Source organism: Manis pentadactyla, chromosome 15 (assembly GCF_030020395.1).
Source record: "Manis pentadactyla isolate mManPen7 chromosome 15, mManPen7.hap1, whole genome shotgun sequence".
NCBI lineage: Eukaryota > Metazoa > Chordata > Mammalia > Pholidota > Manidae > Manis > Manis pentadactyla.
The window spans coordinates 18,894,579-18,915,181 of NC_080033.1; the positions used below are offsets into that span (position 1 = coordinate 18,894,579).

Below are 20,603 nucleotides of genomic sequence, written 5' to 3' on the forward strand. Positions count from 1 at the left end.
TGGGCCTCAGCACTCCGCGCAGCCCTTCCTGGGCCAAGCCCCCACCCCCCTGTCTAGGACCTGCCTGCTCCAGAGGTCACTGCTGCAGGCCGCAGAGAGGCTGCCAAAGCAAACCAGCCCCCGTGACTTGTAGGAAAGCAGCTGGGGGGAGGGGGCTGGGCTGGGCTGGGGACAAGGAAGGGACAGAGGCTGGAGCTGGAGCTGGGGCGGACGAGGGTTCTGGGCACAGGGCTGGGACAGGGACTGCCTTGTTCAGGAGCTGGGCAGGGGGTACAGGAAATGGCAGGGGCAATGTGGCCTGGGCTGGGCAAGGAGTGTTGAAAGGGGCAGGGATGGACAGGGCCGGAGTTAGGGCTGAGCTGGGATGGGGCAGCGGCTGGGCAGGAGGCAGGAGAGGAGGCTGGGGGCAGGGTGGGCTTGGGGCAGCTGGGGCCCCCGTCTGGTTTCCTCTAATTCGTGTCCCTATCCTTTAGTCCTTGTAAGCAGCCCCCAGCCTGCTCTGTCTCCCCAAACCTCTGGCCCTCAGGACAAGTCTGTCCCTACTCCCACTTCCCCTCAGACTGGCACACCTGGGCCCCCTCCAGGCTGGCAGCAGGCAGGTTGCTGGGCCTCCTGGTCCAGCCCCTGCACACCCTGCCCCACCAGCCCGGTGGCCTCCAGCGCTGCCAATCGCTTGGCCCTGCCCCTCTCCGCCCCTTCCCCCGCCTCTTGCCCAGCCCCCTCCTCCTCAGGTGAGGCCTCCAGGCCGAGCAGGCCCCACGCTGCTGCCTCTGCCTCCCGGCCGCCCGCTGTTGCGGGGCCACCATGCTCCTGCCCAGGCCTGGAGACTGACCCTAAACCGGCACCAGCTCTCGGCTCCACCCCCGCTTGCGGGACTCCAGGGTAAGGACCAGCGCCCTCAGGTCCAGTCTCCAGGGCATGGGGACTAATGCCCACTTCCCAATAGAGGGCCTCCCAGGGTGGTCCCTCTGACCTCTCTCCAAGGACCTCAGAGTTCTAGCCTCCTCTTCTTCAGACTCAGAGATTTGGCCCCGTCTCTCCCCACTTCAGATCTGGGAGTTCTGGGCCCCCAAACCCTTCTTTCCCTAAAGATCCAGGAGTTCAGGCCCCCAGCTCTGTCCTCCTTGAGACCCAGGAGTTTGGACCCTTAGCTCCCTCCTCCCCCAGGCCCACCTATGGGCTCCCCTAGCCCTGCAAATCCAGGTGTCCCCCCAGCTGCTGGGCAGACACTGACCCCATCCTTGAACCCAGCCCAATCTGTGTCCATGATCGCAGCGTGCTCTGGCCAGGGCCCAGTCCCTCCAGCCTCCTGGATGGGTGCCTGGGACTGGGGGCACTGGGGCTGGGTTGGGCTCCCCCAGGCCCTGCCTCCCCGGTCCTCTCCCCACAGATCCCACCCCGGCCCAGGAGGTCAGCCGGGGAATCATTAACAAGAGGCTGTGACATGGCGGAGAAGGAGGGTGAGTCCCCCTTTCCCTGAGCCCCAACTTTGGCTCTGCCTGGCACCCCTCCCTCTACGCTCTCTCCCAACCCTTTGCCCCTTTAGAGCCCCCTCTCTCTGGCACCCCTCCTGGGACCATCCCCACCCCCTTCAGGAGCCTCCTCCACTGGATTAACTATTAACCAAATTTTCTGTGGGCTTGTGCCACCGCCTGACTCCCTACTACCCCATATGACCTGCCTGGCCCTGTGCCTCAGTTTCCCCTCCACCCCCCAGTGATTTCTCAGCTAGCCCTGGACATCTTCCTCTTGGGGCCAAGGTGGGGAGACTAGCTATCACAGTTACGGACGCAGGCCCCGGGGTTGAATCTGCTGCCGCCACTTTTTTGCTGTGTGATCTTGTGCAAGTGACATCCTTTCTCTGGGCTTTGGTTTCCCCTGGGTCATGCTATCTACATGCTACCTATGTGGGGTTGTTAGGAGCACAGCCCACACACAAGGCACCAGAATGGGCTTAACATGTAAGACTCACGCCATGAACCAGAGCTGTCATGACAGAGGTCAGCTGACTTGGAGTCCCGGGGACCCCAAGACCCCACTGATTCCAGACATTCCCCCCACCTCCTCACACTGTGGACAGAAGAGCCGAGGGCAGCCTTTGAACCCAGCCTGGATGGATGGAGAGGGGAGAGACAGCAGAGGAACCACTTCACCACCGCTGGAGCGGCCGGCACCCAAGGGCTCTTTACAGCCTGGAGAGGGGACTCCAGACAGCCTGGCTCCCTCTCAACCCCTTCTGCACTTGGGAGCCAGCAGGAGGGCCTCGAGGGCGCCTCTCCTTCCTGCCCTCCCCAGCTGGGGCTGCCTCCCTTCTTCCCGGAACCAGGCTAGCTGGTCTGTCCCAGGAAGCAGCACTTCCTAATTGTGAGGTCTTGGGCAAGCCTCAAGCCTTACCCTTTCTGGGCCTCAGTTTCTCCTTCTGTAAAATGGAGATGGTCCTAGTGCACATCCCACAGGGTGGTGTGAGGACTTAAATGCCATGAAAGGCAGAAGTGCTGAGTGTGTTGACTGAAACCATCAGTGTGGGTCCCTGACCTCCTCGGGGCTCAGCACCGTCAGCAGATCAGACCTCAAACCATTCAGCTCAGAGTGAGCCCAGGCTCTGGTGGTTCAGGAGCAGGCACTGCACGCTTGCCGAGCGGGTGGACGGCAGAGCCCCATGTGGGGATGCCTTCCCTCCTGGGGCTGTCTGTAGGCAGTCACCAGGGCTGTGGCCTGTGGGCGAATGAACCAGGGAAGAGAAGCAGAGCGTGGCCAGCAGGATGGCCAGAGTCGGGTCTGGGTACAGAGAGAACTGAGGCACAGGGGGCCCCAGTGCACCCCCAGGCAGCTCGGGCTGGATGTGGAGAGGAGTCCTGCTGCCAGGCTGGAGGCGTACAGATGTGGAAAGGCCGGTCGCCTGCTTACTGGCTGGGTGACCCGGGTAGGTGTCACCGGCTGCCTTTCCTTACCTGTGAACCGGGAATGATGACCACGATGCCTTCCTCATTAACAGTTGCCAGGCTTTAAGGGAGGTGCAGGACGGGGGTAGGTTGGCGCTGGGAGTCCGGCAGGGTTCTGAGGGCCATTGAGCAGTGCTGCTGGCATTGTTGCAAGTGCCCGAGGCCAGGTGCTTGGTGCTCCCTGGGGGCTTAGAATTGGAGGAGGTGACGTCCCTCCGAGTTGACATTCAGGATGAATAGGGTGTGGGTAGGGTGCACGAGGCAGAGGGAACAGCCTGGCTAAAAGCTGGGGGTGACAGGCCGCCAGTGTGCAATGGCACATCGATAATTAGGGTGTGTCTGGAGATAAAGTTGGAAGTGGAGCTGGAGGGTGACAGGGTGTGCAAGCTGGACCCAGGTCTGTTGGGACTGCTGATGGGGAGGGGCAGGCTAGTGCTGGGGCAGTTCTGGGTCTTTCCACAAGATGGCACTCAGAGATTCTTTGCTTCTCTTTCCTAACATGTATTTCGCAAGTTCTGTTGTTTTGGTTGCTTTCTGGAAGTTCTAGCAAGTGTCTGATAATGACCCATATGGCTGTCTGGGCATTTGGAGAAACATATGTTTGACTCCTAAATCTCTAACAGTCGTGCTTATATCCTAGAGGGGCTGGCAGAGCAGGGCTGAGGGCCTTAGTCTCTGTCCTGGAGGGCACTGGGGAGCCATGGAGGGTTCTAGGTAGAGAAGGGACAAGGTAGATTTGGTGTTTAGGAAGATATCCAGGCTTTTGTGTGGAGGTTGGCCCACAGGGGGACAGCCGAGCCCAGGGTTCAGATGGGGCTGGGGATGGAGAAGGAGAGGATGGCCGGGAGATACTCGGGAGGCCTGCAGGCTGTGGAGCTGGCAAGCTGTGCAGGAAGGGAGGCGTCCTGCCAGTGAGGGACAGTCCTGAGGATGAGAATGTTGGAGATATAACCTGGAGCTCCTGGGAGAGATTGAGGCCAGTATGGGACCTGGGGGTGTGAGGAACTTCAGCAGTTACAGAGGGTGGCACGTATGAGGCTGCAGGACCCCTGGGACTGAGGAGAGTCCAGGGCTAGGGCAGAAAATGGAAGCTGAGGCTGTGGAGGTGGGTTAGACAGACTTGGCCAAAGGAGGTATGAGGGGGAGGAGATGATGGCTCACGCTGTGAACTCCAGATTTCAAGGAGAAGGCAGAGGGTCAGGAGCTAGAGAAGGCACTGTTGGAGAGGTAAGAGGAAAATCAGATGCATGTGGGTGCCCCAGAAGTCAAAGGAGGAGAGACTCATTCAGGAAGGTGGAGCAGGTACGGTGTGGACTGAGGCCTGGAGCTAGCAGCTGTCTGAGAAGACCAGGGCCGCCCAGTGCCCTGGAGGAGCAGAGAGCACAGCCTCGGGGAGAGGCCGGGGCACCTGGCTTACTGAGCACAAAGGCCCTATTGCTGCTGCCTACAAGACTCAGACAAGGGTGCTGCCTCTCTTACTGGGGATGGAGTGAGGATGCCTCCTGTTCCACCGAAGGCACCACTTTTAGAGTTGCCCAAAGTCCCCTGAACCAGCGGGCTTGGAAGGAGGTTCTTCCTGTCATCCAAAGAGGCATGGGGTGGCAATGCTTTCTGCCCTAGGAGACATAGGAGAGCCTCAAGACTGGGTTCTGAATGGCCCAAAGCCCTGGCAGGCATGTCTGAAAACAAAGGAACCAGGAGCTCCCTGGTGGCCTCAGGGAGCCAGGACCTCCCACTGGAGCCAGGAAGATGGGTTGGCAATAAAGTTGGCAGGTGGGCCTGAGAGGCCCTCTCAAGACCAGGAAGGGTCAGCCATCAGGGCCTGGGCAGGCCTGGCCCACTGGGACCTCTTTGGAGGGATGGAGTGTTCCCTTACACCTTGACAGGAACTGCTGGGCTCTCAAATTCTTTAAGATACTCAGACAATGGCCATTCCAGGAAGGTCTGGACCACTTCCTGCTCTGTTCCAGGCCCTGGCCTGGCCCTGTGCACACCAGCCAAGCCACCACAACACCGATGGGCATGCAGGGAGCGCCTGCAGTTGTGGGAGAGCCTTGCAGGTGCCAAGGGCAGTCAGGTAGACACCAGGCCCAGCCGAAGGTTTACAGCAGCCTCTTCTCCTTGGTCTTGTCACAGTCCCTAGGGAAGCAGTTGGCTTTTAATCTCTAGGGCCCCTGTTGCACTGTGAATAAAATTCTTCTTTCCTCAGGCTGCCAGGCCTCCCTGGCTGGCCCCAGTCTTGGTCCCCACTGCCTTCCCCAAGCTCGTGCCATTCTGGCCACATCAAGGCCTCTCTGCCCTCTAGCAGATCCTTGCCTTGAGGCTTTGCCTACGCAGTTCCATCTGCTCACATCTGCTCACAGGCATCTCTTGGGGAGGCCCTCCCTGAGCACCCTGCAGAAGCCATTGGCTGCCTCCACCTGCACTGTTTTCTTCATACACTTTGCCACAATCTGGAAATTATCAAATTTGTTTACTTGTTTACATCTCCCTCTCACCTTGCACACATGAGTGTGAACCCCGTGAGACCCAGCATCTCATCTGTCTTGTTTTGGTAAGTGTCAGATCTCAGAAGGGTGCCAGATACAGAGCAGATACTCAATAGGACAATGAATGAATAAAACTCCATTTTACAGATGAGGAAATTGAGGCCCAGAGAGGTGAAGGGAGTTGCCTGGGACCACACAGCACTAATGATTTAAAAGGCCTTTATTGAGAACTTGGTGTATGCCAGGTCCTGCAGCATGGCTTAGTGATTACACACTGGGGCCCTCACTCCAGACCTGCCCAGGGCTCAGGACTCGGTTTTGCCTCTCCTGGCTGAGCCACCTTGAGCCTGTGACTCTACTTTTCTGAGCCTCAGTTCTCCCTGTCTGAGAAATGGGAATCATAACTTAGATAAGGACTGAATAAGTTAATGCATTTAGAGTATCGCTTGGCACGTAGTAAGCATTTGATGAGTTTGGCTATGATTATTATTATTTAAAATAACTTTAAAGTATTACTTTTAGAGGTGAGTACTGGGTGGATGCTCATTAAGTAGATGAGGAAGCTGATGCTCAAAGAAGTAATGCCACTTGCCCAAGGTCCCAGCTAGGAAAGAGTAAGGTCAGTATTTTTAAGTGAGGCTGGCAAATTTCCAAACTTAGGTTCTCAGCCTCCAGGGGCAGATTTGATGTTGGAGCTGGGTGCTGGGGGAAAGGTCTGGTTTGAGGAGGTACCCAGGGACAGGGGATCTGGAACAGTAGAGAAAAATGAGGCAGTGAGGAAATGCCAAACATCAGAGAGAAGAGCTGCCAAGAGGGCAAAGGTCAGGGGTCACAGCCCCCCAGAGGCTCCAAGAGCCTTTCTGGGAGAGTTAGCAGAAGTGAGAGGTACAAGAAAAGATGGTGCCATGTGATGAGGAAGATAGAGAAGCGCAGCATCGTTGGGGAGAACTCCCCCAAGTGCCAGTAGTGCAGACAGGGAGGGTGGCAGCTGTTCCAGGCCCTCCCCTTCTCAGTCGAACCCTTGGGGAGCTGGACACTGGTTGTCCACATGGCAGGGGAGATGGCCCCGCCCACTGCTGTGCCCTGAGAGACCGGGACCAGGGCATGGCAGGCTCAGGCATGCTAAGTTAGCCTTGGGGGCAGGGCAGAGCTGGCCTGTGCCCAGACCCTGCCATCCTGGCAGTGGCCCCAGCATGGTGTCTGTTGCAGGTGGCCAGGCTGTGCCATGCTACTCCGGACCCAAGGTGGCAGCTCTCACTGTGGGGACCCTGCTGCTCCTGACAGGCATTGGGGCAGCATCCTGGGCCATTGGTGAGAATGGCCCCCTGTGCCTCTGTCCTCCCCTGTCCCCTGTGGCCCCCAGCCTGCCTGCCCTTACCTCTGCCTTCTCTGCAGTGATGGTTCTACTCAGAAGTGATCAGGAGCCGCTGTATCCAGGTGAGTAAAGCAGGCTGGGAACCCTCTGGGGAGCCCAGGAGAAAGCCTGTACCTGGGGGGAGCTCAGCAAAAGGATTTTGTGAATGAATGAACAAACCACAGAAATGTTGGCGATGCTCGTGCCCTCGTATAGAGTGCGTGCCTGCTCTGGACCGGGTGCTGTTGTAAGCATTTCCCTTGTCTAATCCAGTGTTTTTCAGACCCTAAATATATTACCCATTACTGTGTCATGAAATTAATGAGTCAAAAACGACATTTTTAAAATTTTGAAAGAGATTAGATTAGAAAATATCAGAGTGCTTCTCTCTCAGTAAGAAAAGTTTTGTTAATGTTTGGTTTAATGAGGGTGGGACGGTTATTCTTTCCATTTTAAAAATGGAGAAACTGAAGCTCAGAGCAATGTGATGTTTTGCCCCAGAAAACAGAAGTTTGGGGCTACTTCATAATGTAAAAATGTGTGGGGCATAGTTAGAACACATTTGAGGGTTGCTGCCTGAATTCAGCAAACCCTTCCGGCTCTCTGAGTGTGTAGCTGTTGTCCCCATTTACAGATGTGGGAAGCGAGGCCCAGAGAGGACACACGGCTTGTAAATGATGGGTCCAGAAACAGCTCTTAGACAGGCCTGGTAGAGATGAGTCTCCAAGCAGGTGTGGGTGAATGGCCACACGACTGAATAAGCACAGAAGCTAACTGTGGAATGAATGAATAAATCTTCCCAAGACCAGCTCCATGCTGCCCTTCTGTGGCCCAGGGCAGCAGGAAGGAAGGGGAAGTTGGGTGGTGGGATGTGTTTTTCACTCCCGCAAGCCTTCTCTAATTCCATAAAGGACTCAGCTCATGTTAAGCGATGAAAGTCCAGACAAGGAGAGCCATCACCAGTGGTAGTCGTCCTCACCAGCACTTACAGAGCATTTACATGTGGCAGGCACAGGCCTCAGGGCGTCACAGGTGTCAAGTCATTAAATCCATAACAGCCCACTTTAATTTGGGGAAACTGAGGCACAGGAGAGCCAAGGAGAGCCACAGGTCACAGAGCTGGAAGGTGGCAGGCCTGGGATCTGAACCCCAGGCAGCTGGTCCCACCTCTTGTGCAGAACTACTACATGCTGTTGTTTCTCAAGAAACAGCCAAGTGGGTTGCCACAGTGACAGCTAACATATGCCAGGCCCTGGCTGCAGCCTTTGCACAAAGCCCTGAAGTTGGGGCTATTATCTCTATTTTGCAGATGGGGAAACTGAGGCCCAGCGAAGTGAACTGACATGCCCAAGACCACACGTCAAATAAGTGGCAAGGCAGCAGGATTGTGCCTCTGCCAAAATCCCCTCCATGGCTTCCCACTGATGCTAGGCTAAAATGCCAACCCCTCATAGGCTCTGAAGCTCCTATGTCCGGGCCCCTCTCTGCCCACACCTTGCACCGCATCCACCACTTTCCAGGTTCCAGCCCAAGGGCCGCATACACCCTTGACAGACCCTCCCGACACCACAGCCTTTGTCCACACATCTTGTACCAGCTCACACCTAGGGGCAGGTTTCAGGGTTCTGCACCATGACTGCTGGGCTGTGGGGCCTCACAATAGCCCCACCCTCAACGTCCACATCTGTAAACTGAGGCTGAGAATGAGAGGAGGTGATATTCCATGCAGTGCTTGGCTGTCAGCCACTTGGTAAATGTTGGCTTTTGGTTTCAACCTTGAGGCCTTAAGTTTGCTGAGCAAGGCCTTCTTGCACCCCCAGACTCTGTGCTCCCCAACCCTTCAGCCATCCCTGCTGCCCTAGTAAAGCTCTTCTTGCAGTTAATTATTTACTCCTGGTGAATTTCAGGAGGGCAGGGGCATTTTGTTTACTGGCCCAGACAATGTTCTGCACATAGTAGGTGCTCAGGAAATCTTTGCCTAACGAATGAGCATGGAGACAAACTGCCGAGATGAACTAACTCGTCCTGGGCCTCCAGCTGGACAGTAACTAGGCCACGATTCAGACCTGGTTCCGGCCAATGCTGGCACACTGGCCCTTCAGTTGTACTTGGGTTTTCAAAAATGTGGGATATCAAAAAACAAAGACAACCCAAAAACTATATCCCCACCTCATTTTTCTGGGATTGTCACACCTCTAAATATATCAGTTTGGTAAAAGCAAACCAGGTGACCCAGAACATACTTTTTGCATTGCTTAAAATAATACAAACAAGAATAAAAAGCTTTAAAGTGGCACAGAATGTGGCTTAAAAATAACTGGGTGGGGGGAGCATTTGATCTTCCCTCCCTCCCGCCTCCCCCAACATATATCCACAAAGGGACCATTTTTTCCTCAAACCTCACACTTTCTGGAAATCATATCTTGGAGCACTTAGAAGTCACTCACCCCCAGTTGGGGTTTCAAACCCCAAGTCTTGGTCTTGGAACTCAGGGTGGTGGGTACCACCCAGCCAGGTGCCAGGTATCCCCTGTCCCCACCCGGGAGTAGGAGGCTATGATTAAGGCAAGCCAGCCAGGAAGCTCTTACTCCTGACTGCGGGTGAGTATATTTGGGGTGGGGGCAGGTAAGGGTCTGTGTGAGACCCACAAAAGGAGCAGGGAGCATGCAGGTCGGCAGGCCTGGGCTCAGATCCTGGCTTTGCTGGTGCTTAGCTGTACACCCTGGCCAAGTTCATCTTCTCCAAGGCTCAGTTTCCCCATCTGCGAGATGGGCATAGAAATGGTCTCTACCTCCCAGGATGGTTACGGGATTCAAAGAACCTCCCAGATATGACACATGGCATGGGGCCAACCCACTGGCACCTCCAGGACCTGTAGCCTGTGTTAGGGTTACTGTGCTGTTAGTTGTTTAACCTTCAGGAAGGGAAGCCGCTTGAGAGGCTATCTAGGGCAATATTGAAAGCTTGGGGTTTGGACTCAAGTCTAAATGCAAATCCTCTCTCTCTGCCTTTCTGCGATGTTGGGCAGGTGACCCTACCTCTCCAAGCTTCAACAGCCTCATCTGATCAAAACGAGGGTGGTCTCTGTGGCCTCTGGGGGTGGGGGGGGGAGGGTGTTGGTAAGGCCTTGGAGAGGAGGGAGAGCATGTAGCATAGCAACGGGCACACATTAGGTTCTCAGCAGGACAGGGTTCTCCCCGGAGGTCCGACCTCCTTGTGTCCAGGTCTGCAGGGCTACAGGAACAGGGCCTCCCCGGCTCCTGCCTAAGAGGTTGCAGAAATGAGTTTGCCCCAGATTTGGTTTCCCAGAATGTGTCCTCAGAACACCAGCCATGAAGGAGGCTCAGGAGAAAAGGACCAAGGATCTTTCCCCAAACCTGTTCCTCGCCACCTTCCCCTCCCTGGCCAGCTCCACCCTTTCAGTGGCTCAGGTCAAACACCTGGAATTGCCCTTGACCCCTGTCTTTCCTTCACACCCACACTCAACCTGTTAGGAAACCCTGTGGCTCCACCCCCAAAATCTGCCCAGAATCCACTCTTCTTCCCACTGCCCCCACCCTGGCCCGGCCCCACCCTCTCCCTCCCGGACACCACAGCAGCTCCTCCCCATCTCCCTGCTCTCGTCCTGCCACCTACAGGCTGCTCCCCACTGGCAGCGAGAGGAAGCCTGGCACCCTGGGACAGGTCTGGCGCTCCTGGCTGAGCCCTTCCCCAGCTGCCCCTCCCTGCTGAGAACGCCAGGTGTTACCCCCGCCTTTCACCCCCTCCCTCCCTCTGCTCAGCCTCCCTGCTGTTCTCGCCCCCACCCCCGCCTGGGGGTCGTGCAGTGTCCGGGGCCTGGCTCTCTGGTCCCTACTCTCTTCACGGCTCTCCTCACCTTCGGGTCCTTGCTTGGCTCCCACCTCAGTGAGCTTTCCCTGCCTGCCTGTTGAACGGCACAACTCCACCCTGCATGCCAGGACCCCCCTGCCTCTGTCAAGGTTGATTTATCTCCCTGGCCCCTTCTTTTGTGACACACGATCTGTTTTACTTATTTGTCCCTTTTTATCCATCTCACCTGGCCTTTGAGCTCCACAGAGCAGGGGTTTCGTCGGATCTGTTCATTGCCCGAAACACAGCCTGGCACATATAGAGTGTCTGGTAAATGTAAATAAATACGCCTAAGGGCTGTGACCTGGCTTAGGTGTGAACAGGGATTCTCTGGCCTTGTGTGGGTAGCAGCCTGTGAGGGGCAAAGGGGAACACTACTTCACAACACCACCAGCCCCAGACATGAGGAATCCCCAACAAGCTCTCTTCCAGCCTTCTTATGTATCTCCGTCCTACCTCTTCTCAGTCTGTCATGATGTGTTTGGTTGGGTGACTTTTTTTATTTCTGTCTGTCTCCCCTGCCCCAGATTTTGGCATGTTGTGGACACAGCCCAGGATTGGCTTGTTCATCTTTATGTTCCCAGCATCACCCCACACAGGACTGGGCATAGAATATGTGTCTGACTAATGGTTGTTGAGTGAATGAATGAATAAGTGAATACTACATCCTCTGCTTGGGGAATTACCAGACACTGTAGCATATTCAAGGCTCTGACAAGTCCTGCAGATGTGAGCTTTTATTTCTTTTTTTTTTGAGAGATTAGAGGATATCTGTTTAAATATTTTGGCAATCTGATGTATTAGTCAAGGGTCTTAAGGCTGAAAAAGATAAAAGGAATAAATTAAATTGACCAACTTAAGTCATGTGCCCTTCCAGACACAGTCACAAAGGTGGGGGCAGGGGTGCTCTGATTGGCCCTGCCAGGACTCAGGACTAGACCCTGGAGAGCAGGCCAGGAGGGGCTCAGGCGGGAAGGTGACCCAGGCAGCCCGTCCTGTCGCCCTGCAGTGCAGGTCAGCCCAGCAGACACTCGGCTCACCGTGTTTGATGAGAGGGAGGGGACGTGGCGGCTGCTGTGCTCCTCGCGCTCCAACGCCAGGGTGGCGGGACTCAGCTGTGAGGAGATGGGCTTCCTCAGGTACAGGTGCCCCTTGGAGGGTGGGGCGGGCGGGCGGGAGGAGCAGGCCTGACCCCTGCCCTGCCCAGGGCGCTGGTCCACTCGGAGCTGGACGTGCGGACAGCGGGCGCCAACGGCACGTCGGGCTTCTTCTGCGTGGACGAGGGAAGGTTGCCGCACGCCCGGAGGCTGCTCGAGGTCATCTCCGTGTGGTGAGGAGGGCGGCTGGCAGGTGGGGCACACACAGGGCCCCCGGCCCCCAGGCGCCCCACCCCCGCTTTCCCCGCCTCCCTTTCATCCATCCTAAGTGGCCTCTCCTTTTGTCATGGTCTGTCTCACAGTGACTGTCCCAGGGGCCGTTTCCTGGCTACCAGCTGCCAAGGTGAGACCCTAAAGTTCAGAACCCTCCTCCTTAGAACCCTCCCCACCCCCCCGCCAAGTGCAGGGCTATGCCCCTTAGGTCCCCTAAGGATGGGACTGTGTCCCCTTCAGATTCCCCCAGGGCAAGGCTATGTCTCATCGGACACCCCTGGGCAGGCCATGTCCTCTTAGATCCTGCGAGGATAGAGCTGTGTCCTCTCAGACGGTGGGTCCATGTCCCCTCAGACCCCTCAGGTCAGGATCCCCAGAGTGGGGCCATGTCTCTCAGCCTCCCTGGGGCAGGATGAACCCTCGCCCCTAAGGTCCCAGGCCCTCCTGCTGCCCTCGGCTCCCTCCCACAGACTGCGGCCGGAGGAAGCTGCCTGTAGATCGCATTGTGGGAGGCCAAGACACCAGCTTGGGCAGGTGGCCGTGGCAAGTCAGTCTTCGCTATGACGGAGCACACCTCTGTGGCGGGTCTCTGCTCTCCGCAGACTGGGTGCTGACAGCCGCCCACTGCTTCCCTGAGTGAGTGTCCTCCACAGCGCTGACAGAGGCAGGCAGGGGGCGGCGTGGCGGGGAGGCTGTGCCCAAGCAGGCTGCCACCCTCCCCTCCTGTTCCCTGGTAGGCGGAACCGGGTCCTGTCGCGATGGCGAGTGTTTGCAGGCGCTGTGGCCCAGGCCTCACCCCACGGCCTGCAGCTGGGCGTGCAGGCAGTAGTCTACCATGGGGGCTATCTCCCCTTCCGAGACCCCAGCAGCGAGGAGAACAGCAATGATATCGCCCTGGTCCACCTCTCCAGCCCCCTGCCCCTCACAGGTAAGTCTGGGGGCTGGGCCTTGTCCTGGGGACTCTGGAGGCTGGGAGGACAGAGGAGGGGCCGGGGCATGGGAAGCCATGGTCGTAAGGGAACTGATCTTGAGGGGGCATGAACTGGGCATTCATTAAGCAGGAACGATGGGTGCAGCCACATGAAAACCATCTTGCAGTTCATCAGAAAGTTAAACATGAAGTTACCACTGGACCCTGCAATTCCTCTCCCAGGGTACAAACACAAAAGAAATGAAAATACATGTCCACACAAAAACTTGCACACAAATGTGCATAGCAGCACTATTCACAGTAGTCAAAAGGTGAAAACAACCCTGATGCTTATCACCTGATCAATGCATAAACAAAATGTGGTAGATCCACACAATGGAATATTTGGCTATAAAAAGGAGGGATACACACTGGGTGACCCTTGCAAACACTGTGCTGAGTGAAAGCAGACCCAAAAGGCTACTATATGATTCCATTTATTTGAAATGTCCAGAACAGACAAATCTGTAGAGATAGAAGGTAGATGAGTGGTTACCACAGGGTGGGGGTGGCATGGGATGGAGGTGGGGATGGGGAAATGGGGAAGTGAGAGGTAAATTTTGGGGGGATGATGACATGTTCTAAAATTGTGATGGCTGCATCTTCCTGTTGCCAGGCACACTACTTAACTATATATTTCTGAACCCACAAAAGACCATTGACTAGTCCACTTTAAGCTGTAAGCTCCCCGCAAAAAATTATTAAATGAAATGAAAAAGATATTAAGAATATATGATCAGTGGGGAAGTCAGGAGTCATTCCCTCTGTAGTTCTCCAGAACATTTCCTGGCGCCCAAAGAGAAAGGCCCACTGGGGTGCCAATGTGTCTTTAACACACCCTGGATTCAGAGCAGACCTTGGGCTTCAGCTTTCTGCGGGCCCTAGTGTAGTAATAACGATAAAAATAATGGTAATGATGGTGATAACTAAGTCATGATAGTGATGACAAGCCTTCAGCAGGCAACAGTCTGATAGTAATAACAATATAATATAATAAAACATTATCGCAGTGAACATCAGCACTCGCACAGCCTCCTGGGTGCCAGGCGGGCTCCTCACTGTGTCCCAAGCACGTACTCATTCAGCTCCCACAGCAGCCCAGGGATGGTAGGTCCTCCTAAGATCCTGTTTTCCTACGTGGGGAAAGGTCCCAGCACAGAGAAGGTAAACATGCCCCCAGTTCCCACAGCTGGCAAATGGCAAAGAATTGAGCCCAAGCTGCCTGGTACTGAAAAAACTGTTAACCCCCAGGCTAGCTGCCAGAGAAGTTGGTACCATTTTGTGGTTTGCCTTATATTTATTTATATTTTTTTATTAAAGTATCATTGCTATACAATCTTATGAAGGTCTCACATGAGCAACATTGTGGTTTCAACATTCACCCATATTATCAAGTCCCCACCACATACCCCATTGCAGTCACTGTCCATCAGCGTAGTAGGATGCCACAGGGTCGCTGTTTGTCATCTCTTGTGCATACTGGACAGAGGTTTTGTACCAGGTGGGGCAGCCGGCAGAAGCTGGGTGCTTTCTCGCACAGAGTACATCCAGCCTGTATGCCTCCCGGCTGCCGGTCAGGCCCTGGTGGATGGCAAGCTGTGTACCGTGACAGGCTGGGGCAACACGCAGTACTACGGTGAGTCGTCACTTCCACTTGGGAAGCCATCCTGGGGAGCCTCTGAGCTAGGCTGAGGAAGGGCAGTCTGGTTGGTGCAGTGCCTCTTGGTCTCGGGGTATGGGGACACTGAGGAACCTGGGTGGGCACTAGGAGGGAAGGGGGGTGTGCATCCTCCCCAGCTTTGGCCAGCCTTGCCTGCACACCTCCAGGCCAACAGGCTGGGGTGCTCCAGGAGGCCCGAGTCCCCATTATCAGCAATGATGTCTGCAATGGCCCCGACTTCTACGGGAACCAGATCAAGCCCAAGATGTTCTGTGCCGGTTACTCTGAGGGTGGCATCGATGCCTGCCAGGTGAGGGACTATGTGGGCAGCAGCCCCTGGACCCTGCCACTCCAGCCATGGAGACACAGGGCAGTGGGTGGTCAGGCTCCCTATCTCAGGGCCACAGCCCATGGCCATACAAGAGGTCTGTAGGCCAGCTATCTCGGCCTCCAGCCAGGCATCCTCTTCCCTCACCAGGGTGACAGTGGTGGCCCCTTCGTGTGTGAGGACACCATCTCTCGGACGCCACGTTGGCGGCTGTGTGGCATCGTGAGCTGGGGCACCGGTTGTGCCCTGGCTCAGAAGCCAGGTGTCTACACCAAAGTCAGTGACTTCCGGGAGTGGATCTTCCAGGCCATACAGGTGAAAGTTGGGCCCAGCTGGCAGCCAGAGGGTGGAGTGTTTGGGACTCTAATAGAGGAAGGGAGATGGGGGTTTTCTGGAAACCTATGCTCAAGCCTAGGAGAGGGTACCCTGGGGAACGGAAGGATTTCAGAGGGCTTCTAGGGCGGGGGGTTAGCTGTGGACTTTGGGAGAAGCCTCCCAGACCTCGGACGCCTGCGGTTGTCTTTTTCCAGACTCACTCCGAAGCCAGTGGCATGGTGACGCAGCTCTGACCTGTGGCTTCTCCTCGCTGCACACGCTTCCAGGGCCCGAGTTGACCTAGGTGATTCCAGCCCCACATGGTGGGATCCACCGTGGGCCTGGGATGGGACACTTCTCTTCCTGGGCCCAGCCCACAAGCCCAAGGATACCCTCCCTCCAGGCTCCCTCTTCCACAGTGGCGGGCCCACTCAGCCCTGGGACCACCCAAGCCTTACCCTCCTGACCCCCATGTAAATATTGTTCTGCCATTTGGGGACCCCTGTCTAGGCCCCCTGATGACAGGATGTTCTTTAAATAATAAAGATGGTTTTGATTAATGGGGCCTCTGAGCATGCAAATGTAAGAAGCAATGAGGACGTTTTGGGGAAGGGAAGAAAGGAATTAGGACCCGGCACAAATCAGGCAGGTTGTGTGATCCTTCAATCCCCACTGGCTTGAAAGAAAATATTTTAATTGGCTTACTTAACTAGAAATGTCTTGGAGCATCTGACTTCAGATACGGCTGGATCCAGCTGCTCAAATATTTCTCGTCAGGACTGTGCCTCATTTCCTCTCAAATCTCTCTGTCAGCTTAATTTCCATGCAGCTTTCCCTACAACTCCCCCACCCCCACCATTGCACACCCACCCAAACCCTAGGTTAATACGCCATGGGCTACTTAGCAGCCCCAGTGGAAAGAGAAGGCTTCTTTCCCAGTAGTTACAGCAAAAAAGTCCCAAGCCTCACTTATTGGACAGATTTGGGTCAGACACTCATCCCTCATCAAATCACCAGCATCTGATACATGGGGTCGGCAGAAGGTTTGACCCTCAAGAACTACATGACTTGAGTGTGGGGAGATTCTCCAAAGGAAAATGGGATGCTGTTTCTAGAAAAAATGTAGATGCCTAATGAAAAAAAAAGACATCCACTCTGGGCCAGTACAGGAAACAGGGCCCTGTAGGATGGACAGAAGCACCAGGTCCTGTGAACACAGCCTGAGACCCTTCCACCTCTTCATCTGGGCTGGAGGTTGGGTCTCAGCTTCCCCTGGGGCCCACTCTGTTCTCCAGAGCATCTGCAGATCGTTGGGGCCCGGATGGCCACCAGGGGACACTGCTGCCCCTAAACTCTGAGCAACTAAGCATTTCCAGCTTAGCATGGTCCACGTGTTACTGAAAAATCAGAACGTCTGCAGGAAAATGCTCACTGGGTGCTCGTTTCCCACGACTTCCAATGATAAAAATCGTAATGTGTTGCCCATCAACCACAAGTCCCCAGGCAATTTCTTAAAATGTAAATAGGCCCAGGAAAGTGCCTTTGGATGATGTACAGACTACCCATCTGGAAAATGCTCCAGGCATCACTCCCTGCACACTAAACCTTTAGCAAGGTTGATCCCCACCATCGCTTTGTCTGTTGGGGGCAGCCAAGCCCCACATTTCATTTGAGGAGTTCCACATGGTTTTTCCAAGCATCTGCATGTGGCTGCACATCCTATTTGAAATGAAATCAAGAGTGGCTTTGTGAGAAATGTACTGAGTTTGGGGAATGTGACTAGGTTTTTCTTTGTAATTGTCAAAAAAATGTACTGGGACTCTGAGAGAACATGACACACCCTGGGGGTTCTGAGCAGATAAGACTATGTCCTGAAGGGTCTGAGAGGATACAGCTCACCCCGGCAGGGAGGGGCCCAGTCTGAGCAGATGTCACCCTGCTCTAGAGGGGGACTGGAGAGAGCATGGCCCAGCCCTAGGGGATCAGAGGGCATGCAGCCCTAGTCTAGGAGATCTAGCAGATGTTTGGGTATAAAAAGCCACTAGCCTGTCTCCTGGGAAAATTCAACCAGGGAGCAACTCTGGGTTCTTCCGGTATTATTGCTTTCTTGGAGAAAGGAGGGGAGAGATTATGATTCACTCTATATGCATTCACCAGTTTCCTTCGTTTGCCAGAAGTCGGTGAGCCTCGGTTTCTCTTCCTGCTTCCACCAATCTTGCCACCCACCCCAAGCAGCCCCACAGATATTAGAAAAATAATAACCACAGGGTTGCTTTGATATCCTGCTGGAATCTTGGGCTTCAGAAAGGCTGAATATCCAAACTCTTCGTGTCATTGCATGCCTCTCTGAGCCAGAAGTATTTGGCCAGCTTTATCTAATTAATGTAACCACATCAGGAACAGAAGCAAGGCTTTGCATTCATAGTGTTCCTATCTGAACATTCCCTTTCAAATATAGAAAAGCCTTCTGGATGTGACTTGGAACAGAAAGCTATGTATGGAGTGTATAAGTCAGCATTCTCCCAGGCAACTGGCAGGAGAAATGTACAGTCAGTCTCTCACCATCATTACAAGTATAAATGCCACCGTGATTAACAGTGAATGTGATGAGGCCTGATAATTTTATATGCAGAAATAATTATCATGAATGTTGAAGTAATGATGTAAGTAGAGGATGGATTTTAGTCTCTGCAGAAAAAGTAATACTATTTAAATATGGCAGTTATTAAGCAAGCAGCTGTTCCAGTTCTCTTGCTGCATAACGAGTCCAAACGTAGTGGTGTCAAATAGCAACCATTTTATTATGCTCATGGCCTCTGTGGCTCAGAAAGTCCGATGGGGAGAGGCAGGGACGTCTTGTCTCTGCCCCGTGATGTCCAGATCCTCAGAGGACCCGTTGTACTTGCAAGCCTGATGCCTGGCCTGGAGCGGCTCAGAGGCTGGGCTCAGCTGGAGCTACCAACTCATCGTCTGTCCGAGCGGCTTGGGCTTCCTCCCAGCATGGCCGCCTCAGGACGTTTGGATTTCTCATATCGCTCAGGGCTCCAGAGGGAGTGTTTCATCAAATGCTGCCTTTTACAGCCTCATGTCTGCTCTACCTTGTCAGTTGAAGGAGTCACAGACCTGCCCAGACTCAAGAAGCAGAGACAGAGACAGACCCAAATCCCTCCGTTCTTTGACAAAATTCAGGGCCGTATTTCGGAATTGCCACAAGATCTTACTGAGGAGCATCTTGGCAGCTGATAAAGTAAAGAAATTACCCCTCACTAAAGTGTTCAGTCTTAAAGGTTTGCCTGCCATAAGTGTGGACAAAAAAAATTGGTTATAAATTTGATAATAAGGTTGTCAAAAATAAAATTATTGGGAGCAGTAAACGTTTAATACATTTCCAGGTTTGTTTTTATGTCTCAGAAGTTCATTCTAAGATGGTGATGTTTAGCTTTGGACACATCTTGATTTTAACACTAGTCAGCATTTGGAAGAATGCCTGTATACTGCATTTATGAACAATAATTGTCATAATAACAACACATGCATGAATATTTTTGAGCACTTCCTATGTGCCATGCACTCCTGAGAGTTTTATGTATGTTATTTCATTATTTCCCCAAATTCAGATGTTTGCGTGTAGTTTTCCCAAGTGTTACTATTCATTCATCATTCATTCATTCAACTAATATTTATCAAGTACCTATTATGTGCCAATCAAGTACTGTTATAAGTACCAGAGACACAACTGGAGACAAAACAGACAAAAGCCCCTGCCTTATGGGGCTGCCCTCAGGGGACACAGACCAAGAGCAAATACCACGGTTTCGCTTGTGTTTATTCAGATCATGTCTTTTTCTTTTTTTCCTCTTTTTTTCAACTTAGCCTTGACTTTAACAACGATATTTATGAAACTGTGGGTTTCATGTGGTGGTGGCATACAATTTCAATATAAATAGAAATTACTAGATAAACAAGTACAGTGAAATAATAACCAGGGCTTCCTCACCGCCCTTCTCTACCCCTGGGATTTCCACACCCATGTGCCCCACTTGTGAAACACTTGCTTACTCCTCATGCAAGCCAGGAGGAAGGGGCTCTAGGGCTGGCATGCTCCAGAAGGGCTGTGTAGTCTGCTCCAGGGGCCACATCTGAACACCTGAGACTGTGACTAGAATACCTGAATGGGGGTACTGAGCCCCCATTCCCAGCCCCTCAGGGCTGACCAGGCTTGGACACTGCCCCCTGGGGGCTGCTGGGCCCCTAGATGTGCAGGGTGCTCCAGGAGATGGGAGGCCTAAGCCGAAGATGCTTGGGGTGAGAGGCCTGCTCACTCACACTGGGGTGGAGTCCCACTTGGTTTGACTATATGAACGGCTGGCTTGGGTTTGGGGACCTAGAGCCATGCCTTGGGGCCCCCATTTTGAAGATGGAGTGCTCACTGCCTAACTCTGGACCTCCTTTGCCGGGGCACCACCACTGCCCTCCACAGGGGCACAGCCTGATCCACCTCTGACTGTTCCTTGTTCACCTTTCTAGGCTATGTCTCCTGCTGCTATGTCCCTAGCCCTGTTCCCAAATGCCCAGCTCTGAGTTTCTTCCACAAATTGCCCATTATTCTCTGCAGATTCCTCCTCTGGGCCCTTAGCTGGCCTGCAGCCTCTTAATCTCCCCTAGTGCACTTGTTGGCTCTGGTCCCAGAAGGCTGTGCGTTCACCTTTAACCTGCTGGGGAGAACGCCGGCCTGGGAAGAGAGGCACCTGCACCGGCAGCTTCAGTTTCTCCATTTGTGGGTTGCTTCACTCATGCCCAAGCCTGCCAGTGAGGTGGGAAGCTCCTCCTGGGCTCGGGGTGCCTGTGGTGGCCCTGCCCACTGGGAAAACCCTGGAAGCCTCCTGTCTCCTCTCGCCTCCCTGACTCCCCTTCAAGCTGGCTCAGCCTCAGCCAGACTGGATGAGAACCAGGAACCTGGGGGGCTTCCCAGCCCCCTGGATCTGTGAACAACAGGCTGGCAGAGCTGAGACGCAGGCCCTCCCGGCCTTGGCCCTGAGTGTAAGCCCGGGCAGCTGCCCAGTACACGCAGCCACTGTGGGGATGCTACGGCTGGTGGGTGAGTGGGAGCAGGGGCTCTGGAACGAGGTCCACTGTGCTGCGCAGACCCCAGCCCTCAGCTGGCACCCCTCCCCTCAGTCCTGAAGAACCAAGTGAGCCAGAGTGAGGAGACCTGGGGTGCAGCTGGGTGTGCTATCTAACCTGGGGCTGGGCAGTGCTGTGGGAGCAGGCAGGGAGGGCCCTTGGGCTCTCCGGGGACACAGTC

The 20,603-nt window shown here is 54.4% G+C and overlaps 1 protein-coding gene across 3 annotated transcripts; it reads left to right on the plus strand.

Annotated features, from left to right (window-relative positions):
- The first annotated feature begins 386 nt into the window (after nucleotides 1–386).
- HPN (hepsin) lies at nucleotides 387–15,858 on the plus strand. 3 transcript variants are annotated; one of them, XM_036928924.2, is made up of 13 exons: nucleotides 387–882; nucleotides 1,391–1,460; nucleotides 6,641–6,742; nucleotides 6,827–6,868; nucleotides 11,665–11,794; nucleotides 11,863–11,985; nucleotides 12,115–12,155; nucleotides 12,496–12,661; nucleotides 12,763–12,953; nucleotides 14,497–14,631; nucleotides 14,823–14,965; nucleotides 15,134–15,298; nucleotides 15,514–15,858. In XM_036928924.2, exons 2-13 carry the CDS (start codon nucleotides 1,445–1,447, stop codon nucleotides 15,550–15,552), a joined length of 1,293 nt encoding a protein of 430 aa, XP_036784819.1. In that variant the 5' UTR covers nucleotides 387–882; nucleotides 1,391–1,444; the 3' UTR covers nucleotides 15,553–15,858. The 3 variants fall into 3 exon arrangements, with proteins under 3 accessions (XP_036784819.1, XP_036784820.1, XP_057348752.1); XM_036928925.2 differs by having other exon boundaries at nucleotides 393–882; nucleotides 14,536–14,631; XM_057492769.1 differs by lacking the exons at nucleotides 387–882; nucleotides 1,391–1,460 and having other exon boundaries at nucleotides 6,725–6,742; nucleotides 11,670–11,794.
- The last annotated feature ends 4,745 nt before the right edge of the window (nucleotides 15,859–20,603 follow it).

Bases quoted from the DNA above. Each gene is read 5' to 3' on its own strand.
- HPN (XM_036928924.2), top strand. The intron at 6,869-11,664 runs GTGAGTAAAGCA...GTCGCCCTGCAG, and splicing joins TCAGGAGCCGCTGTATCCAG to TGCAGGTCAGCCCAGCAGAC. The intron at 12,954-14,496 runs GTAAGTCTGGGG...GTTTTGTACCAG, and splicing joins CAGCCCCCTGCCCCTCACAG to GTGGGGCAGCCGGCAGAAGC.